Raw genomic sequence first — 23,939 nt, forward strand, 5'->3', positions numbered from 1 at the left:
GATTTTTTTATTTATACCTTACAATTATAAATATTTCAGGGTTGATTCATTTTCAATTTATTGAATCATGAATATAGGCTGAAGCATGAAAACAGGAAAAAATTCAAACAACATATATATTAATAAATAATCTTTATTTCAATAATAACATTAAAATTATTCCACAATTATAATATACATTCAATTGATTATTATTATATGTATTGTACAAAATGAATTGATAGTGAAACAAAACACACAATTCTCCCTTAATTTTACATAATTTTCCTCCATGTAGTTTCAAAAACAGGTTTATTAATTATTATTTTCCATAGAAACAATTTTATTCTGAATCTAAGTTTTACAATGTGACAACCAATATAATATTTATAATAGGTAATATTATTTTATTATAAAAATAATACTTAACAATATATCAAAAGCATCTTATTTTTAAATAACAATTATATTCATAATAATTTTTTGCTACTATGATATCTGGTGCGCTTGACTGGGGCCATCTCTAAAGTGTGAAATAGCATTCACAATGATGGAGTAGTTGAAATACCAGAATAAGCCAAAAACAATGGCAAATAAAATATCTGTAGTGCTTTGGTTAAGAAAATATCATGTTGGGTTAATCCTAAACATTCTAATCCAAAATAAATAATAAACACAAAATATTAAAGTTGAATTAAAAAAATTACCTTCAAAAATGTATATTCTTCTCTCATTATTGAAAACCTATTTCATTTGTATGCATTGTATGATGATTTTTTTAAAGAAATAAGTAATATTTCTCATTAAGAGGTAAAAAATAGGGTCAGGGGTTTTGTAATACACAACAGGAAGTGTTAATTTATAACAGAAATTGATATTGACTTACAATTAGCAGTTTAAGGAAAAATAGGCCAATTGTAAAGTCCATAAGTCTTAGTAGTTTTGTTATAGGTTTGATTTAAATTTGTAAGAAACAAGAAATACTCTCTATTATGATATGATCTAATATTTAAATATGTAGTATTCTGGAAAAGAAGTATATGAAAGTAACTAAATTAAATATTTAATTAGAATAATATGAAACATACCCTTATGAATGACTCTGTTTCTTGATAAAACAGGTACTTAATATTAACATATCATATAATAAATAACCTAAAATCTCCCAAAACAACTTAAAAGTTTAGAAAAGTAATAATAAAAAGTTTGCTACTTACTAGTCTGATTAATTTAAAAAAGGATACGAATCACCACTCTTTCCCAAGGTTCTACCATATACAGCTCCGTCGATACCAAGTATCTTAAATACCAATGACTGATAAAGGCACGTACTTTTTTAATTAAATCCATTTTGATTTACTAGAATAAATTGTAAGTGTAACACACGAATACTGAATAAACACAGAAGCGTCCTGTTACAACACTTTTATTCCAGTATTGACGCAAATGAATTGACTACAGTAATCGTTATCCTTGTAAATTATTATCCTCAAAATATGTACAACACAATATTTATGACCAATTATTCACTACGCAAACGGCAGAACTCGAATTCCCAATGTTCATTTCAGAATGTTTTGAAATTTCAATGACTGATGACAGCCAGATGACAGCTTTCAAAAAGGACATCTGTCGTTATGATAGGTGAAATTTAACTTATATGATACGTAGCATTTGGTGCATATCACCATCGTATACATTGGGTTAAATAATTGAAATCTTTTGTAAAATTGTAAACACCGTTTAAATCACAGTCTCACTTGATTGATTCCCACGAGAATCGAGATGGCAAACCGACTAACGTACATGCATATTCTTTTTGCATTTCTTTTTGCACTTGAGATTTGCGTATACGTGCTACAGTTTTGTAGACCAATTTTTTTTTGCAATTAACCATGCAGGCGTTTAATTTTACAATATATCCCTCCTCAGGAGTCAGGACATCCATTCATGTAAAGTCAAGTAAAGTGTAGATCCATGTCAGTTTTTTTATCGCATTCACGTTTTGTTCACTTGTTTTAACAAATTATGTGATTTTATATAGAACATTTTACATTGTCCCTATTAGTGGTGATTTCGTCTGCTCTCAAATAAAAATATTTTACTTGGTCATAGCGAGCCTTACTTCTTAAAATATGGAGTAACCAACAAAATATTTTTTCATGGCTAAATAATAAATGCAAGAGCAACGTGCAAGAGTTTGTTTTTTTTTGTCTTTTATCGCGTCGTTACGCAGCTATAGGTAATAGCACTAGTAATAGGTATATATTTTTATGCCTGGAAACAGTTTGGAGGCTACAGAAGAGAGATTATGTGGATAAATAAAATCACTCCAGAGAATGCGTAGCGCATTTGAATTAAGTATATTTTATTTCGCTTTGGACGTACACAAACCACGTGATTCTACAAGTCTATAATGCATAATTTTTTCTATTAAAATATAATATTTAATTGTATAATGGTGTACGTAAAAGGCAGATATATTATGCATGTGATTATACACATCTGTTTCGCCGATCGATTTTCAGAAGACAGACGATTTTCAGACAAGAAGGTGATCAGCCTTCTGTGCTCTGCCAGACCGAGACATTTTTTTCTTCGTCTCCACCGGGAATCGAACCCAGGCCCCCTTGGTTCTACACGCGTTAACCACTGTACTGTGATGCGAGGCGTGCGGGAGTAACTCTACTGAGTTTTTTTTAAACTCTAGTGATTTAAATATAATAAAATAATATATTGTATGTATATTAAAAAAATCGGCTTAGGCCGGGACTCCACCAAAGCAGAGATGTGTGCGGTGTGCTGTGTGCTGTGCGAGAAGAGATGTTTTTCAGCTCGCGGGACTCCACCAAAGCGGAGATGTGTGCGGTGTGCTGTGTGATGTGCGAGAAGAGATGTTTTTCAGCTCGGGTGCGGGGCGTTGAGTGCTCAGTACGCATTCTGACACGAAAGGTGCACAGCTCACATCGCACAGCTCACATCTCCGCTTCCATCGCGACATACAAATATTACACATCTCCGCACAGCGATCTCCACTGAAGCTGAGCGGAGAGGAGACGTGTCAATAACTCAATTCTATTGGTTGTTTAAAAAACATCTCCTCTCCGCTCGTCTCGTCTCCGCTTTGGTGGAGTCCCGGCCTTAATTCAAAAACTATCTCTATCTAGTCATGAGACTGTATTATTTTCAAATAGTTGACTACTAAATATTGTATACCTAGAAGTAGTATTAACACTGTGAGTTTATTATACTGGGTTGAAAGGAAAAGATAAAATAAACACGAAAAAATGTTTGAAAATGCTTTATTAATACATTTGTTAAGACAGTGTGACCTTACAACTAAAATAGTAATTGGTATCAGCCATAACTTAAAGTACAATGTTGCAAGCTCTTAAAATTATTTTTTTTACACTGGTATCTTTCGCGATGACAATAGTTTGTACTTATAATTAAAAATGCAAATAATTCTAGCTCCCGAGGTATGGTAAATAATTTGACATTTTAATATATTATGAGAATTTTATTAAAACTAAAATGTTCAAGCTAAAATCATATTTACAGGAAGCGATTAATATCTGTTAAAATATTATATATTCGATTCTCAACGGCAATGTAAAGTTGCCAGATTAAAAATTTAATTCCTTAACATGGTAACAATACTAAGCGTGCATATAATTTTCATGCGATTACATAATGGTAATATAATAATTGTACAATAATTGACTATGTATATGAATTTTTATATATGGTAATATTAAAATTTGAAAACTTCAGTCTTAAAAAAGGCACATACACCGATTAGTGATTGAAAATAGCTGCCGTAATATTTATTTAGTATAATAAGAATTGGCACATTTATTGTCCATAATTCTAACTTCAATTCCATTATATAATTGAATAAATACAAAAATACTGTTATTTTACCGCGCGGTAATCACAAACCAAGCTACAATAAGCTAATATTTTTAAACATTTGGTCTAATATAATTATTACATTTAAGTTAGGAAATGTTACACATATAAAAGTTAAAATATCATATTAAACATTTATCCATATAAGTTTAGAAATAGTATAACTCCTATCAAAAGTAGGATCATGCAAATACAAATATCATTAAAATGTATTACCATTTGAAGTAAATACGATATTATATTATTGTATATATTTTTATATATCACACTATCAAAACTCGGCGTAAATCTATAACGCATAATATAGTATATTTTATCACGAATATTATTCATAAAGCTTATCAAGCAACATTTCATTAGAGAAATAAATATATACTCAGTATACATGAAAACTAAAATTACATGAAAAACCACTTCAAATAAAGATTCTTATCCATTAAGAACCGATAATCCTCAAACACAATTCCATCCTCATCCTTAAACAAACCTATCCTGAAAAGACCGTCCATCCTCAAAGTATTTTTCATCCTCAAAAGTATTTTCCATCCTCAAAAATATTTTCCATCCTCAAAAGTATTTTCCATCCTCAAAAGACATTCCATCCTCAAAAGACCTCCCATCCTCAAAAATCATTCGAGATATTCCGTATACCCTTGGGCTCCTGTGAAGATAACGTCGATCCATATTCGCGCAGCTTCACCAGATGGCGCCATTAAATAATATCGCCTTTGACGGGTTTTAACTATGAACGTCGTTTGGGGATTCGGCGATTTTGACGTGTTGCCGTGATCTAGGTATACTTCTTCTATGACCTGGGGGAAAAAATAATAAGATACTTTATACATATATCAATGCATTTTTTTGTAGTTGGGAAGAAATATCTTATAGAAGTAGCAAGAGGCTCTAATGCTAATCGCATGTAATTTATTTAAAAAGGTTTAAGGGCGGCTTGCGCAACATTTGGTCTAAATAGAATTTAGTTAAATGCGTTTATCTTGCTAAATATGTTTAGCCTAAATACAATTAAAAAGGTCTTGCCCATGTGCGTTTGGATAGTAATTTAACTAATCGTAGTTAGGGAGTCGGTAAAGCAGTTTCTTGCGTTCCTTTTTACGTTTTTGTGCGTTGTACACATGTTGACTTAGAGCAAAATGGTTGCATTTCTTAAAAAAAAATTCGTGAAATGGACCGACGAGCTTTCATTAATAATAAGTACATTTCCTTACTTGTTGCTGGTTTTTAAATGTGGGGCTATTTGCTGTAACAAAATTGTAGTGGTTTCTTTCGTTAGACGAAACCTTCTGAAGAATTTGTCGTCCGAATACATTCCAAATAAGTCTGCTCTCTCAAACAATTCCCTCGGTCTGTTGATATATTCTATAATCTCCTCATCGTCGTCATAATACAATTCCCACAAATCTATCTTACAAACTTCCTACCGAACTCTTAAATCTTTTATAAAATAATAGTAAACTTCTATAACCTCAAAATGATGACGCGCGATTGACTACTAAACGTATTTAGCGACGCTAAATAGCCATCTTTGGGTATTTAACTTTGACAGTTCGTTAAACGTGATTAGTGCCTAAATTTTTGTTGTGCAAGACGCTAATTATAATTAGCAGACTAAATGCGTTTACGTCGCTCTTAAACTGTATTTAACGACGATGCGCAAGCCGCCCTAAAAGTACTTCTTTTTTTAGTATTTAATTCAAATCGTATTACTACGTTATACAAACGAAATATTTTTTTCTCTTTTGTCTCAAATCTCTTAAACTAATTTCGATGAAATTTGAAGTAAGTATGATATAAAATAAATCAATTTTTAAGTAAAAAATATAATACGATACCTGAAAGTAAGCGCCTCCACGCGGCTTCTTCTCAGTTTTGTCCCAATAGTAGACGAGCGTTTTCGTTTCGCGATCGAAAACGAACCACCTGTTAAAAAAAAAGAAAGTAACACATCTTTATCCTTCTTACAAGTATATATTATTTTTGTTTTATACGTATTTATGCTAGTAGTGAGTTCTAGTATCAAGTTCTCGTAAAAAAATGATTACACTTTATTTGCTAACTTTATAAAATTAAAATTAAGAATTATAAAATTTTAATTTATCTTAAATTTAATATAACTTAGTGCCTGTTTCACCACCCTCAAGTAAAGTGTCGAGTAGGCTAATCGCCAGTTAAAGTGGCCCGTAACTTCAAGTGCGAGTTTCACGACGTCCGAGTAGCACTAATCATAAGTTTAACTGACCCGTAAGTGACATATCACACTAGCGGATTGCGAGCGGTTTCAAAGCGGAGCGGGTGCGCAACGAATACGTTGCGGGCGCGCAACGAACACGCCGCGGTTGCGCAGCGAATTCGTTGCGGACGCGTCATTTTGTATACTCTCGCACAAAAGCCAGCCCTTCCGCCTTGCCTAACTTCCATTCAATATTTCCATCGTTTCTGTAGCACTCAATTTTTTAACCGTACTGTGGAAATGCACTTACTTAACAGTTAACTAAAGATGTAATAACAACTGGAGTTGTTAAAAAAAGGTGCTATAAAATTGAATTACTAGGACTTTTAGAATGTACCATACATTCCAAAAGTATGTAACGACTGACCAGTATAATCTCTCCCATAGCAACGTATGTTATAAAGAGATTTTGTGAACCTAATTATGAGCAAAGTGATAGTGAGTTGCTGGTTGCTTGATAAAATTTTCTATTCACTGCTATTTATCTAATAATAAGATAGCCCTGTTTTAGTTAAGGAGCTTTAACATTTATTTCACTAATGAACTTTCTTAATGAGCAATTAAGTTATCTGATTGCATTTCGACCAAGATTTAATAGATAAAACAATACCCTAAACATTAACATGTTATGAAACTCGTAAAAAATAATGATCTCATAATTATTATACTATCACAAGTTATAAGTAACAACCAGCACGGATTCCATTTTGTTAATGAGTGTACATGACTGCGACGTAAACGTTGCGCATCTGCCACGCGTCCGCAACGAATTCGCTGCGCAACCGCAACGTATTCGTTGCGCACCCGCTCCGCTTTGAAACCGCTCGCAATCCGCTAGTGTGATATGTCACTAACTTACTTGCCACGTCTTCTGCCAATTAGCGTGTTTTACTCGACGGTTAAGTATTGTCTGTTGTCATTTCTTGCATATCACCAACGATTTTTTTTAAATAAACGAATAAAAATGGATTTATTTGATTTAATTGATCATCAGTTGGATGAATTAGAATATTATTCGACACAACGAATAGCAAGGATTCGTGTATTTAAATTCCGTGTTGATTATTTTACGGACCTGGATGAAACTGATTTTTTCGCTAGATTTCGTCTATCGAAATATGCAGTTAACCAAGTGCATAACTTTATTCTAATAAAATAAAACGCTTGATGGACAGACAAGGAATGAACTATATTTTAAAAACCGAACATATCAAAACCTAACACACATCTTGCTACATGTCGCTACTAAATAGTTCGTATATGAGTGATATTGTCGATATAAAATAACACCCCTACTTATCACAATATTCACTAAACAATCATATACAAAATTATTCTATACAAACTATGCCAAGAAGCAACATAAATTTATAATGTTTTGCTGAACATAAACTTTTAGTAAGAATATCAGCTGGCATATCAGCTGTTGGCAAATACAGCACCTTAACAATTTTATCTCTTACTAGATCACAACAAAAATGGTATTTAATATCGATATGCTTTGTACGTTTATGAAATGCTGGATTTGCACACAGCTTCTGCGCACCTTGGTTATCATTAAATATGCAAATAGTGTACATCTTATTGGTTATTTCATATTGTAATTCCTTAAGATATAATGCTTCTCTACATGCTTCAGATAGACCAATATACTCTGATTCAGTGCTAGAGAGGGCTACACATTTCTGTTTTCTACACTCCCATGATATTACACCATCAGATAACAAAAAACACATTCCAGTATATGATCTCCTATCTTCAGAGTTAGAAGCCCAATCAGCATCTACATAGCCTGTTATTTCTGAATTACCTTCTTTACAATATTTTATTCCATAACATTTAGTTCGTTTTAAATACCTTAATACTCTTTTTGCATATTCCCAATGCTCTTTTGTGTGACAATTATTAAACTGACTTAAAAAACTTATAGAGTAACTAATATCTGGCCTAGTTAAGACTGACAAGTACATCAAACTACCAATTAGTTGTTGATAGGGCACATGACTATTTGCCCCTACTGGACCTTTATTTACATTTAATTTGACCTCCATCGGAGTATCAACAGTCTTACAATCACTTAAATTAAATCTGCTTAAAAGTTGATCAATATAAGCTTCCTGACTCAGAGTTACATATCCTTTATCTTTATTGAAGGTTACATTCATTCCAAGACATAATTTAGCTTCACCTAAGTCCTTAATGCTGAAATTATTAGATAAAATCTGTTTCAAGTTATTAGTTTCAATTATATCATTGGAAAATATAAAGAAATCGTCGACATAGACTGTCACAATGGTCTTACAATTATTAATATTCTTTGTATACATACATGGTTCTATTTTTGACCTTTTGTAACCATTACTGATCAAACAATTATCAACCTTTTTATTCCAAGCTCTAGAGGCTTGCTTAAGTCCATAAATGGCCTTTTTAAGTTTCAATACTTTATGATCTGAACTACTACTATTATAACAATCTGGCATTTTCATGTAAATGGTTTCCTCTAAATCACCATTCAAGAAAGCAGTCTTGACATCTAAATGGTGAACATCCATACCTAACTTTACAGATAATGCAAATAATAGTCGAAGGGTTGTATGTCTCACTACAGGCGAAAATGTTTCTGTGTAATCTACACCATATTTTTGGGTGAAGCCCTTTGCGACCAAACGAGCACGATAACGCACATTGTTTTCACTATCGTACTTTTTTCGTAACACCCACTTGCACTGCACTATAGTACCATCTTTTGGTACATCTACGAGTTCCCATGCACTATGATTCTCGAATGACTGTAGCGTCTGTAGCTCATCCTGTACTGCCGCTAACCAATGTTCTTTCTCTGGACCTTCCAAAGCTTCCTGCAAGGATATCTCATCCATGAACATGTTGTCATCTTTTATACAAGCACTTGCAAATCCATATCTGTCTGGCTGTTGCCTACGCCGGGGACCAGATATTATGTTGACATTGTTCAATATAATGGAGTCTTCACTGTCTGTTGTACCAGTCTCAGAGCTATCTAATGTGTCTTCTTCACAAGGTACATATAGTTCACTGCTGTCATCTGTGTTCGAGCTCTCTGATTGTTCAAGTGAATCTTCCTGAGGTGTCAAGTCTTTTTCCTCCACTGGAACCATATTCACTTCATCTGAACAATTTTCCTGTACCTTCAGATCACTCTCTGTCTCCATCTTCTCCAACACTATAACATCTTCATATCTGGGAAAAGGTAAGCGGCTCTGCTTCCCCTCACAGCATGCAACACATGATGACTTTGATATATCAGTCTTACTATCAAGTGTCAATCCCTGTACAGCATCTTGCATCTTGTTCAAATACTGGCTGTTGACATGACCTAGACGTCGATGCCAAACTTCACTGGACACCATCACTGCAGCCGATGAACAACACTCAGGCATGTTTAGTTTATACACACCATTCAACAGACTCGCTGTAGCCACTAATACTCCTGCTTGGTTGAAAATCTGACATCCATTATTGTTGAATGAAACTTTGTTTCCTTTTGATATAAGTTGACTAACAGACAACAGATTTGTAGTCAACTTCGGCACGCATAATACATCTTTCACTGTAATATCGTATTCACAGGCATGCGTCTTTGTCGTAATCTGCACATCTCCAGTACATACTACTGGTATTTTATCTTTATTTGCCACGACAATTTCTTTGATCATAACATCTCGCGACACATTTGACAACCATTCTTCGTTCGCGGTAAGATGAACACTCGCCCCGGAGTCAATATACCAGTCACTTTTACAAAATTCACCATTCAGGAACACGGCGCTAAACGCGTTACTTCTTGTGCGTTCATTTTTATTTGTATTCGACGCATTTTTGTCCGAAAATGTACACTGATTGCGATAATGTCCTGTTTGTTTACATTTGTAGCATCTAATGACTTTTGGTTTTGACTTTGACAAGTTTGACATCTGTTCAGTGTTACCAACATTCCGTTTCATCTTATAACTCGCAAATGCTCCACTGGAATTGGAAGCGCTACTGTCTTTGCCATTTCCACTTTCTTCCATGTCCAATAATTTTGTTTTAATGGCGTCTGATGTCAATGGTATGCCGCAATGCTCAATCGCCATTATCATAGGGGAATATTTTTCTGTTAATCCCGCTAACAAAAGCGGCTAAACTGTACATTATAGGGCGTGGAGTTGAGAGTCGTAATTTTTTTTGTGGTTAGCTATTGTCCTATGGAACCTTAATCTGAAATTTCACAGCGCGAAAACTTTTTGTTTTTGAGTCACGAATTTTTGAAAATCGGAAAATTTTACTCCATTTTATCTTTGAAACGCGAACTTACTGTTATGACAGTGTCAAATTGACCTACAGCGATTGTCAAACGCGTTTCATTTCAGGTAAAACATTTCTATCTAACAAAAAAAAATATTATAATTTAAATTTTATTTATGAAATTTGTATATTTTTTAACAACAACATTAAAAATAATTATTATTAAGTATAGTTTTTGTAAAATAGATTAAATAAAATAAAATTATTAATATTCGCAATTTATAATTTAACAAAAATATTAATCGAAGTGTCTAGTCGTCCGCTAAACGGATGAATAAAATAAATTAGTCGTCCGATTACCGGATGAATAAAATAATTTAATCGTCCGATTATTCGGATTACTAGATAACCTTTTAACACTAAAGCTAGTTGGGTTGGACTAAAGCAAAGGGGGCGCAGGACTTTTGATGGAGTTGGTGTCATTTTAACACCTATTTATTATTGTTTTATCGTAAAGATAACGCTAATATAAGCATGTTTTATAGGAACAACTTTTCTCTAAAATCAAAAATGGCGGAGATATTCACCCTCAATTCGTTAGGTTAGGTTTAGGTTAGGTTAGCCTTTAGGTTAGGTTAGGTTAGGTTAGGTTAGGTTAGGTTTCTTAAAAAAAAACTACACAGAAATAGGAGCCCCGCGAAGCGGGGCTCCGTCGACGCGCAAAAAAAAATCAAGTTAGGTTAGGTTAGCCGTTAGGTTAGGTTAGGTTAGGTTTCTTAAAAAAAAAAAACTACACAGAAATAGGAGCCCCGCGAAGCGGGGCTCCGTCGACGCGCAAAAAAAAATCTAGTTTAGGTTAGGTTAGCTGTTAGGTTGGGTTAGGTTAGGTTTCTTTAAAAAAAAAAACTACACAGAAATAGGAGCCCCGCGAAGCGGGGCTCCGTCGACGCGCAAAAAAAAATCAAATACCTACGTGTGCCCTCCTCCCCCCACAAAAAACCTATAATGCGTGCGGCAGTTCTCTAAAGAAACCCCGATAACCTAACTATATAGATAAATAGATGTTATCGGACGATTAAATTATTTTATTCATCCAGTAATCGGACGACTAATTTATTTTATTCATCCGTTTAGCGGACGACTAGCGCTGTCCAATATTAATTGTACGCTTTGTATCGTGGAACAAAACAATAACGACGTCAATTTCAGTTACCGTTCGTTTGCTGCCTTTCAGTCGAGATCGTTTCGTGCGTACTCCTGTTAAGCCCTAAAACTGTACAAAACTATTAAACTTTTACTTTTAGCATACAAATAGGTAGCGAGGAGCGAAGCGACGAGCGTGTTAGGTTAACATTTGAACTGCCGCACGAGCCGAGCGAGCGAAGCGAGCGTGCCGCGGCAGCGGCCGGCGAGTGCCAGAAGCGACTTTAGGGCGATTCCCACTCAAACAAAAAAAAACTACAGGTCATACTAATGTCTATTACATTAAATCTGTCATATTTCAAATCAAAGAGCTAATGCAATATTACTAGTATTGAAAACTATTATTGTAAAGTAATAATTAATATTATTTGCTTCAGATCAATGTGGAACTGGAAAAAAATACCTAAAGCAAAGGGGGCGCAGGACTTAGAAAATTTTTGATGGAGTTGGTATCATTATAACACCTATTTATTATTGTTTTATCGTAAAGATTACGCTAATAAAAGCATGTTTTGTTGGGGCAACTTTTCTCTAAACTTGATAATTACCAAGATACATGACGGATTGTAAAATGTAAATTTTTTCAATGATGGAATATTATGTATTCAATATTAAGCTGCGAAAGTCCGAATCTAGCTAAAAAACGTTACGCTAAAATAAGCATTGCATTATCATAAGACTTGCCACAGAACCGAAGCTGTCAACCCCGAATTCCACGTGGTCTTGTCTGCCCTACACCTAGAGTGTATGTAAAAAGCCGGAGGCGCGGAGGGAGAGCAGCCCTCGCCCGCCGTGACAAAGCTCGGGAGCCGTGCGGACCAATAAGCTGAAGCTGCGAAATGGAGTACGGGCGACCGTGCTTTGTCACGCAAGGGCGGAAGGGCTGCACTTCCCGTAGCGCCGGAGCTAAGGCAGTGTCTGAGACAATATAAAAAAGACATGAGGAGATAGGGAAAGGGTTAGGTTAGGTTTTATCATCAATCTTTGAGGGCGAATATCTCGGCCATTTTTTATTTTGGAGAAAAAGTTTTTTTTATAAAACATGCTTATTTTAGCGTTTTGAATAAAAATTATGTATTTTATGATACCTATACAATTTTCACTTTAGATCAAAAATTTTCTAAGTCCTTACTTTGCGACCCCTTTGCTTTAGGCGGACCAAAACTTAATTTGTAAATATCTCGAAAACTATTAATTTTCGCGCCCCCCCCTTTACAGGGGAAGTTCCTAGTACCCACCCCCCCTCTCTCCACCCCCCACTACCCCCAAATTTCACGCCCTATAATGTACAGTTTTACCACAAAAGCGATGCGACCCACTCATCATTGATATTAAAGCCCGTACCGCTTAATTTTTGGCTTGTTTCAATGATTTGTGTCACGTACGAAGTCATTGAAGCACTATTTTCGAGTCGTATTGAAATCAAACTCCTCAGCAAACTGATTCTTCTCGTGAATCCTGAGTCATCAAATAGGTTCTTCAATTTCTTCCACAGCTCATGTGTCGTTTGAACACTTTTTATATGCACATAAAGCGACGAATCTATTGTCATGATCAGCTTAGCTCTGGTTTTCGCGTCACCTGCTGCTCCTATTTCTGCTGGTACAGTCTCCGACTTGATGCAATCAGACAATCCCTCCAGCACCAGAAAATTCTCAGCCGCAAAAGCCCATTCGCTGTAGTTTTCACGTCCTTTCAATTTAGGCACACTAACAAGATAATTCGTCGTCATTTTCAACTAAAAAATCTGGGTCCATAACCTCTAATAAAATAAAACGCTTGATGGACAGACAAGGAATGAACTATATTTTAAAAACCGAACATATCAAAACCTAACACACATCTTGCTACATGTCGCTACTAAATAGTTCGTATATGAGTGATATTGTCGATATAAAATAACATTTATAAAACATAAAATAATGCCTACATCGCAAAGGTGAGTAGTATTTTTTAATTATTGAAGTGATTTTACTTATAGATCCTAGAGAACCTATCAAATCATATTAATCCCTCCCTCCTATAATATTCAAAGTAGCTACATAAATGTGTTACCTGTTGTTTGAAGTAGGTGTAGTAGTTACCTAACTTATAAAAAATCTTTATTTTAGAAATCAAGCAGTTCCAACAAAAACAAGCCTACTATTAACATTGAGGTATCTCGCTACTGGATCCTACTTAAGAAGTGCGGCTGATTTTTGTGGAGTCAGTCCACCAACAGCAAGCCGTATCGTTAAGAAGGTGACTGTGGCTATTGCTCAACTACGCCCATTGATAATAAAGTTCCCTGACAACTTAAACACACTTCAAGATGGTTTTTATGAAATCGCAAGATTCCCCAGGGTAATAGGGGCTTTAGATTGTACTCATGTTACAATAAAGTCACCAGGTACGTTTTATTTTTTTATGTTGTCATGCCAATGAAGAAAATGTTAACTTGGTAATCATTAAAATATTAAAATGTAATCCTTATATACTTTTCATTTCAGGTGGCAATTCAGCTGAAAATTATAGGAACAGAAAGTCAAACTTCTCAATTAATGTTCAGGTTGTTTGTGACAGCCAATTAAAATGCTTGGATATTGTAGCAAGATGGCCAGGATCTGTTCATGATCAGACAATTTTCAATAATTCATTTTTGAAACACAGATTTGAAAGTGGACAATTTAGAGATGGCTTACTTCTCGGTGACAGTGGATATGAGTTAAAGCAATATCTTTTGACACCCTTTCTGAACCCATCATCCCCGGCAGAAAATTTATATAATGAGTCACACATTCGAACAAGGAATACTATTGAAAGATGTTTTGGTGTGTGCAAGAATAGGTTTCCTGTGCTTAGGCGACAGATAACGTTAAAATTAGCTCGTGTACAAGCTATAATAGTTGCCTGCTTTGTATTGCATAATATTGCAATTAATATTAATGAAAGAAACTTTGGGGACAACTACAACTCAACTGATACACAGACTCTGGAAGAAATTGCAGCACAGAGCCCTGAGCTGAATTATGATCCTAGAAATAGACTGGTGCAAGAATATTTTTTACCATTACTAAATAATAATAGATCCTAAATAAATCAAACAATTTATTTATTTATTATTTATTTATTTATAATCAGGTACCTTACAGCTAGTGATACAATTTTTGAGATGAATAAATACTATTGAATTTATTTAAAATTCTTTCCTAATTTTAATTTATACTCTTCTTCCTTCCATTTGCGCTCCTTTTCTTTAAACTCTGCCTCCTTCTTGCGTTCACTTTCTTCAAATTCCCACACCTTCTTTTTTTCACTTATTTCTGCTTCCAAAAAATCTCTTTGGAGCTGAACTAGTTCCAGCTTAGCTTGAGTCAGCTCATCAAAAAGTGTTTTTTTTGGTGTATTAGCTGTAAATAAAACAATAGTGAAATTAGGTTGAGAAAGAAATTGTAATTTTTTATATATTATGTTACAATTCTATTACTAAGTCATACCAATCAGTGCAGGATGTTTTCTTGATTTTAAATTTCTTCTGCTAGTGACATCCCATTTTTTATTGGCAGAAGTAGTTGGAGTTATGACACATTTCCCATTTGGCGTTTCATGCAAAGCTTTGTCTGAAATAAAAATGAAGTATATATTAATTTTAAATGTGTTTACTTTTATAGATGAGAACTCATAATATGGTTTATATTAAGAAATAGCATATGGGCACAGTAACATATTAACCAGTGTGAGGTAGACCTTAACTTACATAACTGCTGTTGCTGTTAATTTAATTATATTATATACTAGCGGTCCGCCCCGGCTTCGCCCGTGGTACATATTTACGTTTTCTCTACATAAAAACCATCCTCGTACTTCAAGGAATATAATATAAAAAGAATTATCGAAATCGGTTCAGCCATTCTCGAGTTATGCGCTTACCAACACATTTTGCGATTCATTTTTATATATAAGATTAAAATATTATATATTAATTATATATTAGTTATCCTATTACTTGAAGAATATAAAAGGTTACAATTAATGAAAAGTATAAAAAATAATATCAACACATACTTACCATTTACATCGTCTCCCTTTATTATATTTGTTTCTTCTGGAACTGTTTCTGAACTAATAGTGAGTGGCAATGATTCCTCATTTGTAACTAATAGTACAACTTCTGTAAAAAAGTACAGCAATAATTATTAGCAATCAAGTGAATGGGAAATAAATAATGATTTAACTTTGATTGTGCGACTCAGCAGGCAAATTTATTTCTTTTGCAAATATGTTGATAGGTACCTACATGACATGATAGGTAGTATATTGGATACTTACGGTTTTGAGTAGCCTCACTTTCTACAACCTCAGTTCTGTTATCCATTTGTGATGGTGGCATTGTATGGATGGAGGTAACATCAATTCTGTCTGTAAGAAAGCATATATTTTAGTTAAATAGGTATGACTAATCATTTACAATAAACCACTTTTGATTTCAAATAGACCGCACTGGTAAAGACGGTCACGTTCCCTAGTACTTTTTTAAACAAGTGAACAAGGTTACCTACCTTCTTGAATTTGTGGCAATATATCGTAGTCGTATATACTATCCAAGCCATCGGTGCTTAAAGTTATCATTGCTTTAATCTGTTCTTCCACATTATCGAGTGGAGGAGCAATGTTCTTACCGCCTCCGGTACGGTAAAGTTCAGAGTGACATGCAGCTGACTTTTTCCTCACTATACGTTTCAAGCCCTCATATTTAACCTTTAATGTTTTGGTCGATCTGAATATGCCTCCAGATCGAGCATTAAATTCATTTTGAATGCTTTCCCAAGCGGCTTCTTTCTTTTTCCACGTCGAACCATCACTCTGTTTATTTTCCAGCACAGCTTGGTATTTTTTTACAAGAGAGACTAAAATATCTCTCTCATGCAAAGAAAAGGGTAAAACTGTACATTATAGGGCGTGGAATTTGGGGGTAGTGGGGGGTGGAGAGAGGGGGGGTGGGTACTAGGAACTTCCCCTGTAAAGGAGGGGGCGCGAAAATTAATAGTTTTCGAGATATTTACAAATTAAGTTTTGGTCCGCCTAAAGCAAAGGGGGCGCAAAGTAAGGACTTAGAAAATTTTTGATCTAAAGTGAAAATTGTATAGGTATCATAAAATACATAATTTTTATTCAAAACGCTAAAATAAGCATGTTTTATAAAAAAATCTTTTTCTCCAAAATAAAAAATGGCCGAGATATTCGCCCTCAAAGATTGATGATAAAACCTAACCTAACCCTTTCCCTATCTCCTCATGTCTTTTTTATATTGTCTCAGACACTGCCTTAGCTCCGGCGCTACGGGAAGTGCAGCCCTTCCGCCCTTGCGTGACAAAGCACGGTCGCCCGTACTCCACTTCGCAGCTTCAGCTTATTGGTCGCCTTCGGCGACCAGCCTCAGCCGCTCCGCTCCGCACGTCTCCCGAGCTTTGTCACGACGGGCGAAGGCTGCTCTCCCTCCGCGCCTCCGGCTTTTTACATACACTCTAGGGGTAGGGCAGACAAGACCACGTGGAATTCGGGGTTGACAGCTTCGGTTCTGTGGCAAGTCTTATGATAATGCAATGCTTATTTTAGCGTAACGTTTTTTAGCTAGATTCGGACTTTCGCAGCTTAATATTGAATACATAATATTCCATCATTGAAAAAATTTACATTTTACAATCCGTCATGTATCTTGGTAATTATCAAGTTTAGAGAAAAGTTTCCCCAACAAAACATGCTTTTATTAGCGTAATCTTTACGATAAAACAATAATAAATAGGTGTTATAATGATACCAACTCCATCAAAAATTTTCTAAGTCCTGCGCCCCCTTTGCTTTAGGTATTTTTTTCCAGTTCCACATTGATCTGAAGCAATTAATATTAATTATTACTTTACAATAATAGTTTTCAATACTAGTAATATTGCATTAGCTCTTTGATTTGAAATATGACAGATTTAATGTAATAGACATTAGTATGACCTGTAGTTTTTTTTTTTGTTTGAGTGGGAATCGCCCTAAAGTCGCTTCTGGCACTCGCCGGCCGCTACCGCGGCACGCTCGCTTCGCTCGCTCGGCTCGTGCGGCAGTTCAAATGTTAACCTAACACGCTCGTCGCTTCGCTCCTCGCTACCTATTTGTATGCTAAAAGTAAAAGTTTAATAGTTTTGTACAGTTTTAGGGCTTAACAGGAGTACGCACGAAACGATCTCGACTGAAAGGCAGCAAACGAACGGTAACTGAAATTGACGTCGTTATTGTTTTGTTCCACGGTACAAAGCGTACAATTAATATTGGACAGCGCTAGTCGTCCGCTAAACGGATGAATAAAATAAATTAGTCGTCCGATTACCGGATGAATAAAATAATTTAATCGTCCGATAACATCTATTTATCTATATAGTTAGGTTATCGGGGTTTCTTTAGAGAACTGCCGCACGTATTATAGGTTTTTTGTGGGAGGAGGAGGGCACACGTAGGTATTTGATTTTTTTTTGCGCGTCGACGGAGCCCCGCTTCGCGGGGCTCCTATTTCTGTGTAGTTTTTTTTTTAAAGAAACCTAACCTAACCCAACCTAACAGCTAACCTAACCTAAACTAGATTTTTTTTGCGCGTCGACGGAGCCCCGCTTCGCGGGGCTCCTATTTCTGTGTAGTTTTTTTTTTTAAGAAACCTAACCTAACCTAACCTAACGGCTAACCTAACCTAACTTGATTTTTTTTTGCGCGTCGACGGAGCCCCGCTTCGCGGGGCTCCTATTTCTGTGTAGTTTTTTTTTAAGAAACCTAACCTAACCTAACCTAACCTAAAGGCTAACCTAACCTAAACCTAACCTAACGAATTGAGGGTGAATATCTCCGCCATTTTTGATTTTAGAGAAAAGTTGTTCCTATAAAACATGCTTATATTAGCGTTATCTTTACGATAAAACAATAATAAATAGGTGTTAAAATGACACCAACTTCATCAAAAGTCCTGCGCCCCCTTTGCTTTAGTCCAACCCAACTAGCTTTAGTGTTAAAAGGTTATCTAGTAATCCGAATAATCGGACGATTAAATTATTTTATTCATCCGGTAATCGGACGACTAATTTATTTTATTCATCCGTTTAGCGGACGACTAGACACTTCGATTAATATTTTTGTTAAATTATAAATTGCGAATATTAATAATTTTATTTTATTTAATCTATTTTACAAAAACTATACTTAATAATAATTGTTTTTAATGTTGTTGTTAAAAAATATACAAATTTCATAAATAAAATTTAAATTATAATATTTTTTTTGTTAGATAGAAATGTTTTACCTGAAATGAAACGCGTTTGACAATCGCTGTAGGTCAATTTGACACTGTCATAACAGTAAGTTCGCGTTTCAAAGATAAAATGGAGTAAAATTTTCCGATTTTCAAAAATTCGTGACTCAAAAACAAAAAGTTTTCGCGCTGTGAAATTTCAGATTTAGGTTCCATAGGACAATAGCTAACCACAAAAAAAATTACGACTCTCAACTCCACGCCCTATAATGTACAGTTTAGCCAAGAAAAGTTTGCACTTCTATCTCTTTTAACTTTATTCATGATGAATAAAAAGGTAAGTACAACTTAACAAATTAAAATCACACGCGTATTTCCAACCCTACAGACAATCCACAACAATTATCAAATAAATGACAGCTGCAATAGTGCAATGACGTTTGACGTGTGACATTGACGTAATATTGAACGAACGGGACGTACGATTTGTTCCGTTACTCATTTAGCCAGTAAGTTGTTACTCAGAGCTTATTTTTCGTTTGTGAAATTGACAAAAGATACTCGTAACCTTTACTTGCTGATTAACGTTAATTAAGAAGTAACTAATCAACACTTTACTTGGAGATGGTGAACGAGGCCCTTAGCAAAATAATTAATTTAACAAGCAATCGTAATCCCGGAAACTACAGTTTATCATAAGTAAAAAAATCTACTAAATAAAAATTAACAATTACATACCTTTTGGACCACGTATGAAACTTGGCCCCAAGCTTGTGCAAGTATCCGCGACACGAGCTCGAGTTCACCGTCACGTAGGGGCATAACTCCACTTGGTGACCTGCGAATAGTAAATTAATATAAAATATAGACAAATATTACATTACAATTGGTTGTTTTAAAATTTTTATCCATTATTTAGTTTGTAATATCAATCAGATTTCGTAAATATCTTCATTCACCCCACAGTGGTTCCATAATTTAACTTATAACTCTTGACTTCTGCTTCATAATTTTTAATCTCTATATCTCTACTTTCATGCATTATCAACGCACGTTTGCAAGTTGAAGCATCTCTATCAATAATTTAATCTCTATTCTATGAATGTATTATTTATTTACAATCTAAAACTTCAATTTTTATCTTTACAAGCTCTACATCTCTACAGCTCTAACTCTACATATCTATGACTCTACAGCTCTACGTCTCTACAGCTCTACATATCTACATCTCTACAGCTCTACAGCTCTACAACTCTATAATTTTACATCTCTATACCCCTACAACTCTAACACTACAGCTCTACTTACCGGCGGACTCAACGTGTGTGCGCAGATCGAAGTCGTCTCTATCAACTGGCAGGTAGCGAGTGAGCGGCCGCTGCCATTCGCTTGTCGTACCGCGTCTGCTTCTACGCGGCGCGTTACTGAGAGACACTGAAATATAAGAAATATTGTGTTTAAAACACGATAAATTAAGTAGTTTAGTAGATTTGATATTATCGATAAATGGGGTGTCCCATAGACACAAAACCGAAAGAGTAGAATGAATTCGATTGTTCTGGCGTGATCACGTCACGGGTGGCCGAGAAATCAAGGCGTGCCCCGGAATGGCGAAAGAATCGATTTAGAATCACACCTCGTGATCGATTTTTTTCTATTCTTTGAAAAGTTACAAGTAGATATTATCCTGTTGTCAGTAATCCTTGATAAGTGTACCTACAAAGTTTGAATTAAATCTGTTCGCTTAAATTGGATCAAAAGCGAGTCTAAAGAAGTCGGTTACAAAGATACAGATGTAGCTAACGTAAAAATAATGTTTGGTTATTCGACTGTAAATATTGAAACATTTTTTTTTACTTTTTTAGGTCTACTTCATACGGTCATACCTGATACATCCTGTATCAATGTCTATGTGTCAATTTGTCTGAGGATCATTCATTAATATAAAATTGCAATATCAATCAGTTGAGTTTAAGTTGGAAGTTTGGAACTCACATATATTATCCCTGCTGAAGTCAGACGCATGGCTGAGCGGTCTGCTGTCATCGCTGTGTTTCTCGTCTTCGGTCGATTCGGTTCGCGAGTTTCGTACTTGCAACTGTTGACAAACATATAAATTGAATAAGAATAAAGGATGAAGAGGATATTGTTTCGATAAAACTGAGGATGGGTAGGATATTTATTTTATGGACGTTACGTTTTTAATAAATTAATTTATAAATAAATAGTCTTCTTATAATAAATGAAAATCATTATGGAGATTTTTATTTATTTCTTTATTGTTATTGACGTACGTTTTTATTCTCCTTGTTTAAGCTTTTTATTGAGTAGAATATAAAGACAATTAATTCAGTCTTTATGTTTACTATTCTATTATGTTAGTCTAAACTCTAACCGGCATATTATTCAAATTCCTCTGAAAATACTCACAAACACAGGTTTTGGTGTACAGTCAAGGCCCCAACGCGAACTTTTTAAGAGCGTTAACCACACAGACATAATGTGGTCAGCATTTGTTTTTAAATTGTTTTTATTTTTGAAATGCACTTTTTACTAATAAAACTGTTGGGAAAGTGTAGAGGTTAAATTGTGTACAAAGAATTGCTTCTAAATTTAATTTATTTATTGAAATAGAAAAATAAATGAGTTAATGCAATAAAACGAAGTAACGAGTAATATAATAAGTATGATAATTGAGTCTGGCAATAAAAGATAATTAAATGTATCTTGTAACTAATTCCGACGAGCCATATCATATGACTTAGCACATAGGCTTCTTTTTATTCTGACAACAATCGAATGAATCCGAGGGTTTCAGCTAGTAGGTACCACAATTTTACTATAATTATAATTTATAAAATGAAGAAAGTTTGTCTTTATTTCACGGCGCAAACGTATCAGTTTTACGGTCTGATTTTTGTGTCTGGAGATAGAAGCCTAGAGTGTCACATGCTACTTTTTATCACGGGCGGAAAGCTAGTACCTACATAATAATACAAATCCCTTTGAAACGTTTTACAAATGAATGAGCATCTACTGCAATAAAATTTTCAGTAATGGCGGTATATAATGACATTTTATATGGCGCGCGGCAAATTTTGGCGCGAAACCGAAATATAACGCTGCGTTCATGTTCGTACAAAATATTTTCATATTGTGTTTATTACTCGTTTCGCTTATAAACAATAATTCCCATTTCATGTAATGTCTGGTGATAAAATAACGATTTATATTATGTAGTTATTTATAAATTTAAACCGTGTAAATGTGTCTGTAATTACGATTTTGAGAACACGTATCTTTTGATGTAAAAACCTTCGAGTCAAATCGTAAACTTATTTTTTTGCGATAAACATGCGTATGTTTGTATTTATTTATTTAATAATAATGTTATAATAATTTTAACTGTTATACAATTTGAACTGTGTTTCTGTAAGTCTGATTTCTTTTTATAGGTATCCTATGTTGCTTATTGGTACGTGTTGCTTGTAACACGGTGAATTATTTTCAATAATTAATAGATTGTGTGTGTAAACTGTAAATTGATATAATTTTGACGAAATAGTTTTGAACGTGATAACGTTTTTAAAATCGTTTTAGTCGGGTGACATGTTCAGAAACTTGTGTCACACCAAAACCTCACGAGCGCGATCGCAGGTATAACGAGAGAGAGACGGACCGATCTCCCGTCTCATCTCGAGCGCTGCCACCAATAAGACGTTATCACGTAAACATCTCGATCGTAAACCTACTTTAAAAACAACAAATTTTTTTGCACGCCTCATAAGCGAAGCGTTGAGGTGGGTACTACTGTCACTTCGCGCAAAACATCTGATTTTTCAAACTTAAAATGTCTTTATGTATCATACATTGCACTTGTAAGATAATACATACACACACATATTAAGAAAAAACACTATTTTTAACGTTCATGATATTTTTGATGTCATTTTTGTTATTTAAACTAGTTAAAAAACAGTTTAAAAAAGTTCTGTCTTGGACGTCCGTGTGTCTGTATGTGCGGATCCTTTTTAGGGTTCCGTAGCCAAAATGGCAAAAACGGAACCCTTATAGTTTCGTCATGTCCGTCTGTCCGTCTGTCCGTCTGTCCGTCTGTCACAGCCGATTTACTCGGAAACTATAAGTACTACAGTGATGAAATTTGATGGGAATATGTGTTGTATGAACCGCTACAAAAATATGACACTAAATAGTAAAAAAAAGAATTGGGGGTGGGGCCCCCCATACATGTAACTGAGGGATGAAATTTTTTTTTTCGATGTACATACCCGTGTGGGGTATCAATGGAAAGGTCTTTTAAAATGATATAAAGTTTTCTAAAAAACATTTTTCTTAAAGTGAACGGTTTTTGAGATATCAGCTCTCAAAGTCGTAAAAAGTATGTCCCCCCCCTCTATTTTTATAACTACGGGGTATAAAATTCTAAAAAAAATAGAGGTGATGCATGCTAATTAACTCTTTCAACGATTTTTGGTTTGATCAAAGTATCTCTTATAGTTTTTGAGATAGGTTGATTTAACTGTAATTTATTATATTTGCTGCTACGGAACCCTTTGTGCGCGAGCCCGACTCGCACTTGGCCGGTTTTCTTGTTAACACGATAGCGACCGAAATACTTTACTAATCGAGTCTTTTTTTTTCTCTTACGCTTGAGTATGCTCAGGAATAGAACCCTTTCATTTTTCAGGGTCTGATTCGATGTGGTTTAATTGTTATTAAATAAACAAAAATAATAATTAATAAATATTTATTAAAAAAAAAATATGAGGCGTGCACTTTTGGATTTTCCAAAGTATTTAAAGTTACATTTGCATTTTTTATTAATTGATAAAACGATAAAGATATTAGTTGTATCCTATTAGCTTTCAAGAACATAAATTCGCCAACAAAACCTACATATGTAGTAAGTGCAGATAATTAATACAGAGCGTATGTTAAGACGTGCGCGCACGGTCACGGTCAAGACTAGAATGACATTGAAAGCGTTAGGTGTCAACGTGGTATAAATATATTTGCGGGTACACAAATAAAATGGAATTGGCTGTA

At 34.6% G+C, this 23,939-nt stretch overlaps 3 protein-coding genes across 3 annotated transcripts in view; all 3 read right to left on the minus strand.

The window, feature by feature from the left end:
• Window positions 1-117: 117 nt before the first annotated feature.
• Window positions 118-1,544, minus strand: ghi (ghiberti). The gene is made up of 2 exons (XM_090117285.1): window positions 1,224-1,544; window positions 118-581 (listed from the first exon to the last, which is right to left on the minus strand). Exons 1-2 carry the CDS (start codon window positions 1,327-1,329, stop codon window positions 469-471), a joined length of 219 nt encoding a protein of 72 aa, XP_089973411.1. The 5' UTR covers window positions 1,330-1,544; the 3' UTR covers window positions 118-468.
• A 1,721-nt stretch (window positions 1,545-3,265) lies between these two features.
• The window catches only part of LOC149896769 (uncharacterized), a 95,261-nt gene continuing 74,587 nt past the window's right edge, over window positions 3,266-23,939 (minus strand). Inside the window, exons 16-20 of the mRNA XM_090117364.1 lie at window positions 20,868-20,970; window positions 20,181-20,306; window positions 19,611-19,710; window positions 5,742-5,829; window positions 3,266-4,703 (exon numbers count right to left, since the gene is read on the minus strand). Of these exons, the coding sequence (XP_089973490.1) occupies window positions 4,521-4,703; window positions 5,742-5,829; window positions 19,611-19,710; window positions 20,181-20,306; window positions 20,868-20,970 (600 nt within the window). The 3' untranslated portion in view covers window positions 3,266-4,520. The remainder of the gene's footprint in view (window positions 4,704-5,741; window positions 5,830-19,610; window positions 19,711-20,180; window positions 20,307-20,867; window positions 20,971-23,939) is intronic.
• On the minus strand, window positions 14,722-16,169 carry LOC149896770 (uncharacterized). Its single transcript, XM_090117214.1, has 5 exons — window positions 16,150-16,169; window positions 15,920-16,009; window positions 15,660-15,761; window positions 15,088-15,210; window positions 14,722-15,000 (listed from the first exon to the last, which is right to left on the minus strand). Exons 2-5 carry the CDS (start codon window positions 15,978-15,980, stop codon window positions 14,783-14,785), a joined length of 504 nt encoding a protein of 167 aa, XP_089973340.1. The 5' UTR covers window positions 15,981-16,009; window positions 16,150-16,169; the 3' UTR covers window positions 14,722-14,782.

This window comes from Colias eurytheme, chromosome 27 (assembly GCF_061535395.1).
Source record: "Colias eurytheme isolate Ceu_HAF_F1 chromosome 27, ilColEury1 Martin Lab GWU primary, whole genome shotgun sequence".
In the NCBI taxonomy this organism is placed as follows: domain Eukaryota; kingdom Metazoa; phylum Arthropoda; class Insecta; order Lepidoptera; family Pieridae; genus Colias; species Colias eurytheme.

Coding starts and splice junctions, on each gene's coding strand:
- ghi (XM_090117285.1), bottom strand. CDS start 1,329: ATGGATTTAATTAAAAAAGTACGTGCCTTTATCAGTCATTGGTATTTA. Junction 582..1,223: donor TTGGGAAAGAGTGGTGATTC/GTATCCTTTTTT, acceptor AAAGCACTACAG/ATATTTTATTTGCCATTGTT.
- LOC149896770 (XM_090117214.1), bottom strand. CDS start 15,980: ATGCCACCATCACAAATGGATAACAGAACTGAGGTTGTAGAAAGTGAG. Junction 15,762..15,919: donor AAGTGAGGCTACTCAAAACC/GTAAGTATCCAA, acceptor ACTTTTTTACAG/AAGTTGTACTATTAGTTACA. Junction 15,001..15,087: donor AAAACATCCTGCACTGATTG/GTATGACTTAGT, acceptor TTTTATTTACAG/CTAATACACCAAAAAAAACA.